The 11,958-nt window shown below is 37.0% G+C and overlaps 1 protein-coding gene across 2 annotated transcripts in view; it reads left to right on the top strand.

The window, feature by feature from the left end:
- The first annotated feature begins 1,562 nt into the window (after positions 1–1,562).
- The window catches only part of rgs3a (regulator of G protein signaling 3a), a 325,489-nt gene continuing 315,093 nt past the window's right edge, over positions 1,563–11,958 (top strand). Inside the window, exons 1-2 of one of the 2 annotated variants that reach the window (XM_051689346.1) lie at positions 1,563–1,677; positions 1,779–1,862. In XM_051689346.1, coding sequence (XP_051545306.1) covers positions 1,651–1,677; positions 1,779–1,862 — 111 coding nt within the window. In that variant the 5' untranslated portion in view covers positions 1,563–1,650. Of the gene's footprint in view, positions 1,678–1,778; positions 1,863–11,958 lie in introns of those variants that run through there. The other variant, XM_051689356.1, reaches the window with a different exon arrangement.

Here is an 11,958-nt window from a genome sequence, read left to right as displayed (position 1 = left end):
GGGTCAGAGCGTGCTCTTCTGGGCAAACTATGTTATGACACTATTCTAAATCACCCCAAGCATTGTTTTCTGCATTATATGTTCTGAAAAAAGTTTAGATGTGCAGCTGGTTTAATTTACAAGATATAAACCTGCAGATTTATGATGTTTGGTCCGGTTCTGATCCGCTTAGCAGCGAAGTGCCCATCAGTTGAACCCTACAGAAACACCTATTTTGAAGGGCCCTTCAAGCAGCTATTTATGAGGCTATCGGATTGAAATGACCCTTCAACATATCAGCCATGATCGTTCCCCTTTCGAAGGGCCCTTTGGAGGTGAATTTATCCCGTTTGGAGCATAGGGCCTATCCCCTGCAGCACAATAACGAGGTTGCACATTTAAACACAGCTGTTATTAATTAGCAACATCATTGTATAAATGACACTGCAGTGCATTTCCGTGCTAGATATTAAAACTTACAGTGTATTATGAAAAACAAATTAAATAAAAAAATACATATAAATACAAATGAGTTTATTTTTAATCTTCTTAAAACTAATTAAAAGATTGTTTCCCTTGCATGCACATTATGGATAAAAGATATTACAAACAAAATCTCTTTTAAAGATACTTTGACTTCATGATTTTACACTTGAACTCATCTTCTAACAACTTGAGAGACTTCAGAAGACATGATGTTTCTGGTAAGAGCATTGTGAGCAATGATGCTCCATGGTTTTTGCAGTGTATTTTGCGTAATTTTATGAAGTGAACATCTCCGTGCACTTGAGCGATTTTGCAATTCAGACAGCCCTAGAAATGTCCAACTCCCTGTTCAGTGCCCTGTCTACTGAACTAGGGAGCTGATTGAAACGCACCCCATGTTGGACAGACGGTCAGATATTCTTGCTTCCGTTGAAGATGCTCTTTGAAACATTCTCAAATAATGCTGGGATTAAATAGAAAATGGGACTTACCAAATTACAAAAATACCCTGAAATTCATGTGAACTTTTTTTAAATAAAATATTCACGTACTAATTATATCATTCTGTTTTATGCTGATGGTATAATTTGTAATGAAAATACAACTGTAATGAATAAATTAATAAATATTTTCCTGGAGAGAATATAGTAACAAAACCCTAAAACAGGGATGCATGAATCCCAAGTAAGACCTTTACAAATCTGATCTGCTCCATCATTTTGAGTCACTTTAACACAGAAGCACATTTTCAGTGTTATGCAATATATATATATATATTAGTGCATAAATCTCAAAATGTGTCTTAGGGGCAAAGTGACTCAAAATGATGGAGCACTTCACAAGTATTTTCAGAACATTAATGACCATGTTTCCTGTGTTGCTGTCTTCTATGCACACCACAATGGTCCAAACAAATATAAACCAGCTAATAACCCATCCTTCCTCTTAACCAGCAAACTTGTGCTCCTGTAGTGTATTTTTACATCACCAGAATAGGATGTGGCTTTCTCACAGTTTTCACATGTTGTGGTATACTAGCTTAGAACTTAATGTGGTATGAAATGTTAACAGCCAGCCCACCAACACATTCATTGTGGGGTTTGAGTAGGGGACTGAAAGAGCACTACAGCTAGTTTAGCTACTCGTATCATATCTTTGCTTCGATCTCATTGACTCTCTTCAGTCATGGAGACAATATCAGTGAATAATTTGGTACTATATTTCTGCCTGAGTTACTAATAAGATTTATATTGAACTGTTAAATTGATGGTGTTTGATTAGTTATCAGAATGGTCTGTTTTTCAACTCTGAAGCCTGTAGATCTGTGCAGCCCAACTAGAACGCTGTTGACCTCTGAAGAAATGATTCTACATGAGAGCAAACACTTTTCTATCAAGGTAAGAGATCCCATTATGAATGCTGTTTGTTTTAAGGGGTGGGAGCGGTTTGACATTTCTTATATCACAGAATAAGTAATTTTATATCACAGTAACTGTGTATATCACAGCAAAGTTGTTTTTGCTGAAATGCAATTTGTATTTGTATTTTTTATTATTTTATTAATCATGGTCATGCCTATTTTTGGATAATTTTGTTAAAAGATTTGATTACTGATGATAAATGAATGATCAGTCTGGCACCAAACACATCAAAAGATTTGAAACAGTAAAACTGATATTATAAAACCGTTAAGGTAACACCGACTCTGATTGGATATACAACAGTTGAATTCTTTATTGATACAACATTGCTTGGCAACCATTAACAACTAAACTCCACTTTGCTTGGGATAGGTCCTAGTCTGTATTTTCACTTTACTCCATGTTTTTCATCACATTTTAAAATAAAAAAGCAGTAGGCCTACTGGTAAAAAAAACAAAACAACAACTAATCTTTACTGTTGCATGTTATATACCATCATACTGCGAAGTGCTATTTGTATGGTTTGAATCTTGCATTATATTCATAGACATGGTCGCCTGCAGACATCAACCTTATATCTAGAGGGGTCTAGGAGCATGCTCCTCCGGGAGAATTTTTTTTTTTTTTTTCAAAAACAACACCAAAGCATTCAATTCTGGTGACTTTGAGAAAGCATTTTTTTTTTTTTTTTTTTCTCGAGTATGAGTAGCGTTCGTGTAACTGTTGGCTAAAGCATTTCTTCCAGTAACCGTTCAGAACAGACGTGTTCTCGCGCTAAAAAAGCAAAATGCACCACAATGATTAGAGCAGAACGCAGGTGTCTCGAGATGCGTTTTTATCAGTTGAAGTTCTTTTTAACTTAAAGCGGCTTCTAAAAATGCAGCGCTCCCGTGAGAGATCCTAAACACACAGTGAAACATGATGCAGTTGTCAAAAGACATTCATCTAGCGAATGTTTACATGGAAAACAATTGAAAAACAGTGTGAGCGGACACAAAAATACGCTCAGTTTGAACAGCCCCTTGTCCACATGACACAGGACTAGCTGAAGTTACCTCTCAAAGTTACCTCTCAAAAAGACAGCCTTTTGCCTCAGTTGATTGTAGGTAAATTTCCACTGTATTTAGTGCTGTTTGTTCTCTGTATTCGTAAATATCCCGATGCTGTTTTACGCAGCGAGAAACCGCTCCAAATGATTCCGTGAGAGAGTGCTCTGAACGAATTGTACTGAATCACGAATCGATTCAGACAGTTTTGTAAGCCCGTTTGGCCAGTTCACTGAAAAGAACTGACTTATAAAAATTAATTAGCAAATTGGTCATCGCTAGTTCTTTTAAACTGCCACGGGACAAACTTCATGATTGATTTAATATTCTGAGAGTAAATATTTCTCAGGTCAGTCGGAGCACGTACGCACAGTGCGTACGGCCGTACAGCTGCAGGCTCCACTGTTCATAGAATAAGCAACATTGCAAAACCTTTGTGATCATGTACAAGACAAAGTCATGAGGGTTTATGTATTCTTTGTGGTGGTGTACAGTTCTCTATGCTGTGCATGTGGCAATAGAGGCAGATGTTCGGAGTTCAGTTAAAATTGAGGAAAGGATAGTGGGACATGAGAGGATGCTGGCATGTTCAAATCATTTGAATGCGGGATCTGATGACAGTTAAAGAAATTTTCACCCAAAAATGATAATTCTCTCACCATTTACTCACCTTTATGCCATCTCAAACTCATATAACTTTCTTCTGCTGAACACAAACAAAGATACTTTTAAAGAGATGTGTTTATTACAATACAATGTCAATGGGGTCCAAAACTTTCAAGCTCCAAAAAGGACATAAAGGCAGCGTAAAGGTAATTCAAGTTTAATGGACTATTTGAGTTTTTTAATCCACATCTTCTGAAGCGATACAATCGGGTTTGGGTGAGAAACAGACCAAAATGTAACTCCTTTTTCACTATAAATATTGACGTGTGCAGTCTCCTTGGTGCTTTCATGAGAGAGGCTTGATTACACTTCCTCGTGCTTGACGCATGTCCAGAGTGCGTGTAAATACTACCTTAAATCATGCTGCTTGTTGAGGAAAGGTTACTGTGGAGGTGCTGTTACTTTTCTTTGTGATCATGTCCCCTCACTTCTAGAATTTCTAAGTTCGTCCCCCACTTTTTTGGAAATTCTACATTATATTTTAAGAGTTTCAGCTGTTATTTTAAATTGTTGCTGGCCGCATTTCACAGAGCCCCGGTGTTTACACTTTTGGGGAGGTAAGCCCATGAATGGCTGCCTCATTATTCATAACTGTGTGCAAAATAAGTTAATTGTTGTTCTTTTCTTCCCCAATTACATTATTTTATGCATATTGTGGAATATTTGGAGGATACACTTGGAAAGGTAGGGGATACTGTACTGCGCCTTTGCTCGCGATCATTATTTGTCCTTAACGTGTCTGTAACGTGTACGTTTTTAATTCTGTGAGACTGCTTTGTTTAAAGATCAGACTAATCTGCCTGTATAGATGAAATATTTCATTTATATTTTAATTATTGGTTCAGTAAATGTTCCTGTTATGATATGCAAATCTATGCATAATCAGCTGTCTACTTACAGTCTGTGTTAGTTTACATAAAGTCAGACATGATATTATCTTCATTCATATTGGCTCAGTAATTAACGTAACAACAGTATTATTTTTATTGTTTTATTATGAACCAAACTTTCTTGTACTCTATACATACAAAGAATGTTAGGAAAAGATTTTTAATCGTCTTACTGTTGTGCATTTTTCTGTTCAACACAATGCATTTTGCATTTATTTCTTATCCACAATTAAGTTTTTGAAGTGAATGTAATCTAAACCAAGGTGTTTTTTTTTCTTTTTGTTTTTCTTTTTGTAAAATGTTCTGTTTAGTGCAAATTATCCCACCAATTTTATTTTCATCTCTACAATATTTTAGAAAATAATTATGAATTCAAAATAATTTAACCAAATTTTTTGACTAATTATATTATAATATAATATTTTGAAGCATTATCAGGCCTATTGCTAAAAGTGTCATTAATTTAAGCATTAAAACGTAACAAAGGGCTAAAAAATAATTATAGCAGGGGCCTTGGAAGCTCAGCGAGTATTGACGCTGACTACCACCCCTGGAGTCACGAGTTTGAATCCAGGGTGTGCTGAGTGTTTCCAGCCAGGTCTCCCAAGCATCCAAATTGGCCCGGTTGCTAGGGATGGTACAGTCACATGGGGTAACCTCTACGTAATCGTGATTATGGGTTCTCGCTCTCAATGGGGCGCGTGGTAAGTTGTGTGTGGATCGCGGAGACTGAGCCTCCCGTGCTGTGAGTCTCCGCGGTGTCATGCACAATGAGCCACGTGATAAGATGCGTGAATTGACAGTCTCAAAAGTGGAGGCAACTGAGACTTGTCCTCTGTCACCCAAATTGAGGTGAGTAACCACGCCACCACAAAGACCTACTAAGTAGTGGGAACTGGGCATTCCAAATTGGGAGAAAAGGGGATAAAATAATAGTAATAATAATGCAAAAAAAAAAAAAAAAATACAAAACAATTATAGCAAAAAAGAAATTGAGGTTGCGCAAATACCCATAACTCATGATCATATTATGTCAGCACAACTAGAAAACCTTTTTTAGATACACACTAATGTATCAGTCCATTCAACTTTATTTTTACTTTAATTTTATTTAAAATATACACTGTTGGCCGAAAGTTTGGAATAATATACAGATTTTGCTGTTTCGGATGGAAATTGGTACTTTAATTCACCAAAGTGGCATTCAACTGATCACAAAGTATAGTCAGGTCATTACTGATGTAAAAAACAGCACCATCACTTGAAAAATACATTTTTGATCAAATCTAGACAGACCCCATTTCCAGCAGTCATCACTCCAACACCTTATCCTTGAGTAATCATGCTAAATTGCTAATTTGGTCCTAGAAAATCACTTGTCATTATATCAAACACAGTTGAAAGCTATTTGGTTTGTTAAATGAAGCTTAACATTGTCTTTATGTTTGTTTTTGAGTTGCCACAGTATGCAATAGACTGGCATGTCTTAAGGTCAATATTAGGTCAAAAATGGCAAAAAAGAAACAGCTTTCTCTAGAAACTCATCATTAAATCATTGTTTTGAGGAATGAAGGCTATACAATGCTTGAAATTGCCAAAAACAGAAGATTTCTTACAAAGCTGTACACTACAGTCTTCAAAGACAAAGGACAACTGGCTCTAACAAGGACAGATGTGGAAGGCCAGATGTACAACTAAACAAGAGGATAAGTACATCAGAGTCTCTAGTTTGAGAAATAGACGCCTCACATGTCCTCAGCTGACAGCTTCATTGAATTCTACCTGCTCAACAGTTTCATGTACAACAGTAAAGAGAAGACTCAGGGGTGCAGGCCTTATGGGAAGAATTGCATAGAAAAAGCCACTTTTGAAACAGAAAAACAAAAAGAAAAGGTTAGAGTTGGCAAAGAAACACAGACATTGGACAAAAGATAATTGGAAAAGAGTGTAACGAATCTTAAACTCATTGAGCCTTTGTGGGATCAGCTAGACTGTAAAGTGCCCGACAAGACAGCCACATCTATGGCAAGTGCTACAGGAAGAGTGGGGTGAAATGTCACCTGAGTATCTGGACAAACTGACAGCTAGAATGCCAAGGATCTGCAAAGCTGTCATTGCTGCACGTTGAGGATTTTTTTATGAGAACACTTTGAAGTAGTTTAAGAAAATCCGATTTTTTTTTTTTTTTTTTCAAATTGTAATAGTAAGTTTTCACATTATTAATGTCCTGACTATACATTGTGATCAGTTGAATGCCACTTTGGTGAATAAAAGTACCAATTTCTTTCCATAAGAGCAAAATCTGTACATTATTCCAAACTTTTGGCTGCCATTGTATGTCACAAATAAGATTTAGCAACAAATAGCAAGTTGTTTCAAATTGACATTTATATCACTGTTTTTTACTAAATTTACTTGGCTCTAAAGAAAATAATAACTGAGATCAGACATTAAACTATGGAATTAAAACTCTGGACTCTGCAGTGTGGTGACCCTTCAGGAGCAGATTGGATAGCTCTAATCTAAATGCTCTTCTACAGTATGCCAGTATTGTATTCAAATTCCAGTTTTAACTGCTTGACTTCTTGCTGCAAGGGTCTATGCTTCCCTGATCGGATTCATCTTGTCAGTGCTCTTTAGCTACATGCTTGTACCTACTGTATGTATGCAGATACCTGTGCAGCTATAAAAACAGTTTGATTAATAGTGTGCCCCAGATGAAGTTAGTGACTACCAATTTAACTTAGCACAAAACCTTGAATATTAAAGGGGTACGTGTGAATCCTTGAGTAAATTGAGATCTAATTGGGAAGGCATACAACATGAGCAGTACAAATAACGGCAGCTGTATGTGTATGCAACAAGCATGTAGCTAAAGAGCACTGGAGAGATGAATCTGATCAGGCAGCATACCATCTGATTTGAAATCACACCCCCACCTTTCACATTTTCATTCATAAGGTTTACACTTTAGTAATATTGGCTTCACAGACTCATTATTTTGTTGTAATATTGGATATGTTTATTTAAAATGTCACTTTATCCTTGTGCTTCTTGAATAATCAGTCAAACTAATATTTTTTCTATTATTCGGATGAATTCGTTATTCGTTTTTAAGTAATTATTTGTGCCATTCCAAATACGTTATTCAGCTTTGGGCACATCCCTAAGTGATACTATAATTTACGTCTATAGATTTGACCACATTACGTGCCGCAGCTCAATACATTGATTGAATAGGATGCGATTAAACATGCTTACCTAAACTGTGCTGGTTCATATTTTGGAAAGCAGTGTGACTGAACTATGCCAGAAAAGCCTAAATATATACAGTCTGATCCAGATCTATGCACCAACTGACGACTGCTGAATGTTGTTGCATGCGTTGCTGAGTGTTGTTAAACTCTCATCACTGAATGCTGTTGCTCAGAGCGTTGTTAATCTCATTGCTGTGGATACACAAAGGGCTCTGATGATAAGACGATGATAATCATAATCAGACTGAGGGCAAAATAAAAAGGATTAGCATGATGGATCATGATGGATGAATTGAATAGCCCTGATGTAAAATATCCCCATAAGCACCACAGCAAGCCAAATAGTGCACAACAGAATATTTAACCAAACCAGTGGTGTAACTACCGGCAGTGCAGGGTTTGCACTGGGGCCCGGGAAGAGATGGAGGCCCGAAAGTGGAGGCGGCTGGCCATCAGGAGAACCAGGAAAGCAGGGTCGGCCATGAAACAGGGCCGTAGTATGCCACAGTGTGCCGTGATAAGATGAAGTGGGCCCGTGATATGCACAAGGGGCAGTATTGTATAAAGTATCCATTTGTCATACTTGAGTAAAAGTAAAGATACCTTCATGGAAATTGACTCAATTAAAAGTTAAAGTAGCACATGAGAAAATGACTTAAGTAAAAGTATTAAAGTAACTGATATTAAATTTATTTATCAAAAGTACAAGTAAATTGTATAAATTACAGAACAGTTCATTAAACCCATGGCAATTTATTTGATTGGTGGAGCTCATCATTTACTCACCCTTATGCCACACCAGATGCGTATGACTATTTCTAGTCATTTCTATTTCTGCTCTATAGGTCAGTTCAATGCAACTGAATGGTGGCCAGACATTTCAAGCTACAAAAAGCACATTAAGGGAGCATAAAGTTATCAATATACTTCAGTGGTTAAATCCATGTCCTCTGAAGCGATTCAGCTGGTTTAGGGTGAGAACAAACCAAATTGTAACTCATTTTCACTGTATATCTTGCCATTGCAATCTCTTGGCATGATCATGATTTCAAGCTTGATTTCACTTTCTGCTTGACGCATGCCCTAGATGGTGCTATAGGAAGTGTAATCGAGCTTGAAATCCTGATCGCCAAGGAGACTGTTAATGTCAAGATTTATAGTAGAAAAATTTAATTATATTTTGGTCTTTTCTCACCCAAAACCAATAGGATCTGTTCAAAGACACTGGTGAAACCACTGGATTCTTTTGGATTACTCTTATGCTGCATTTATGTGCTTTTTGGAGCTTTAAAAGGTCTGGCCACCATTCACTTACATTTAATTGACCTACATAACAGCGTTATTCTTCTGAAAATTTTTTGTTTGTGTTCTGCAGAAGAAAAAAAAAATCCCCTCATGAAATCCCTATCCCTTTAATGGCGCATTCAAGTCACATCAGAATTATCATATTTATGGGATGAGTGTAAATGAACACCACATTCCATAAAAATTGGAACATTGAAGGAGGGAGTTGAGTCATATTAGTGAGCAGATCAGAGACTTGTGGGGTGGGATCTTTTCATTTGGGCCAATAAGCAACCACACAGCTGTAGGGCTTTACTGGTTGTTTAGATCAGTGTTACTATCAGAAATAATTGGTAATTATTTCTGTAGTTATTAATCAATATTTAAATTAATTAATTGGATCTAACTCATTAAAACCTCATATGGGACTCCAGTAAATGTAGTGTGCTACATTTAGGAGCAAGTCTGGTTATTAGCAATAATTAATAATTATCAAAGATAATTATTAATTATTAAAATCAATAGAACATTGATGAGAATCAATGTTAGCTTTTTTTTAATCCTTTAAATCAACAATTATCAAAGATAGTCGTTAATTGTTAACATCGATGAAACATTAATTACAATTAACACTAGCTTATTGATCATTCAAATTCAGTCATCAAAGATAATTATCAATTATCAAAAATCAATAGAATATTAATAAGGATTAACATTGATGGGGCACCACCCTGGAATCAGGGACTAATAACCAAATATTAAAACAGTCTCAATAATAGATTGTTTTCTTAGGAAAATCGACATCCGAAGAATATCGATTTTCGGGAAAAAAAAACAATGAATTAAGGTTTGAATCCGAGCACTGACATCCCGTCAGCACGACACAGGCGTATGCAAAACAAACCAAAACACTTCTCTTTGTAATATAACAAAGTTTATTTATGCAGTAATATCAATTAATAATTAATACAATGCAGTCAATAAACTTCCGACTTACAACTACAAACTAAACAGTGATATGATTAGATATGGAAATAAAAATAATCCTATAACACATAAGGGGTGTGTGTGTGTGTGTGTGTCAGTGTGGTTAGTGAGAGAGAGAGAGAGAGATGATTAAGTGACAGCCCGAAATCTGATTTCGCGATAGCTGGAGATAAAGCAGCCGTGTTCATCACTCAGAGACGTGGTTTTACGAGCGGGGCTCGTAAAAGTCCCTTGTTATTTGACTCTTTCATGGATGAACTCAGCTGCTGTCTCACCCGCGATGGCGAAAATGCACAACAGTCCAATTTGGTTGGACCACAATACAGCAAAACAAATTCGTGATAATTAATACCCTGAGTATTAATAATGAGCGGACATGGCGGTCCATAAACTGTACAAGCAAAAACCTTGAAACACAAGAATAACACACTATAATATTCTATCTCTGCCCAGACGTAAACCTCTTACTTGAATCGCATGAGGACACAGGTAGAATGTGTTTTCCTCCGTCCTTTAACTTTGACCCGGTTCCTTGAGGCTCGCGTGATGATGGGAGGCCGTTTCCTCGCGCTGTCGGCAGGCGGTACGGCTGTTGATTGTCGGCAGGCGGTACGGCTGTTGATTCTCGGCGGGCTGGCGGAGAACTCAGAAATGTCGACTTGATTGAAGATGGAAGAGAAATCTTTAATCTCTTCACTTCTGTAGGCCGACGGATGAATATGCGAATTGCTCGGCGGTCTCCTTCGGATCCGTTAGAGTGTTCGGTTGAACACAGAGTAATCTCAACTCGTCCAGCGAGATGGAGATTGTATGGCTACAGTTTCAAGTCGGACATTACTTCCTTATGCCACGAGGCTGCACCGGAGAGCAGCAAAAAGCTACGTCCGTATTCGGTGAACAAAGTCGCTGGAAGCAACTCTGGAAGCATTTCAGAATTATTTTAAGTCCTGATGATGTCATGTTTGAGGGACGTTCTGTTGTGTGCCTCATCCAATAGGAGTTGAGAGCTCGATCCTTTAGAGTGCAAGGCTTCATGGATCTGTAGTCTGTTTTGGACTTCCTTTGTTTGATTTTGGCGCGATTTTTATCAGTAAAATTTACGACTTAGAAGGTGGGGGCTTGAGTTATGTTTTTATGACTGTTAGGCCTGCCTTTGTCTTCTATCTGAACACATGAGGCCCAACACAGCAACCACCCAGAACACCCTGCAACTGCATAGCAATGTGCTGAAACACAGTTAAAACAACTTAGCAACAGCATAGTAACAACCTGGCAACCACATACTGTAGCAATGTGCCAAAAGACACAGCAGAGATCACCTTGACAACTGCATTGCATGCCCTAGCAACCATCCAGAAAACCCTAGTTACCACATACTGTAGCATAAATGTGCTACAAAGTAAATATAACACTTTAGCAACCACCAGAAAACTAGATTTGCTTGGGCAAAGACCATTCACATCTTCATAAAATATAAAAATAAATATTGTTGGACATTTTCATGAGTGCTGGTAATTATTCATATACATCATAACTTGTTTAAATGTAAAATCTAAACGCATGTGATTGACTTTTATATGAACAGGTCATAACTTAATTATTTAACAGCTTTCATATTGTTTAAGCCTAAACGTATTAAATTTGTCAAAATAAATAAATAAATAAAACAAATAATAATAATAATAATAATAATAATATTCTCAAACTCACATGAGCAGTTTCTTGTCTTCCCCAGTGGAGACAGATGACGGAACACGTAATCTGGCATGTGCTTCGCTTGTGATTTTGATTCAGATTCGTGATTGAATTAATCATTCAGACTGCTTTTTTAATCTTTTTGTTCAATTCAAAGGAATCAAATTTATAAGATTCGTCTCAGATGATTCTTTCAATGAATCACACATCACTATCGCCGATCTGCATGCATTTTTGCACATACAG

The sequence above is a fragment of the Myxocyprinus asiaticus genome, chromosome 4 (assembly GCF_019703515.2).
Source record: "Myxocyprinus asiaticus isolate MX2 ecotype Aquarium Trade chromosome 4, UBuf_Myxa_2, whole genome shotgun sequence".
In the NCBI taxonomy this organism is placed as follows: Eukaryota; Metazoa; Chordata; class Actinopteri; order Cypriniformes; family Catostomidae; genus Myxocyprinus; species Myxocyprinus asiaticus.
This window is presented reverse-complemented; position numbering and strand designations above follow the sequence as displayed.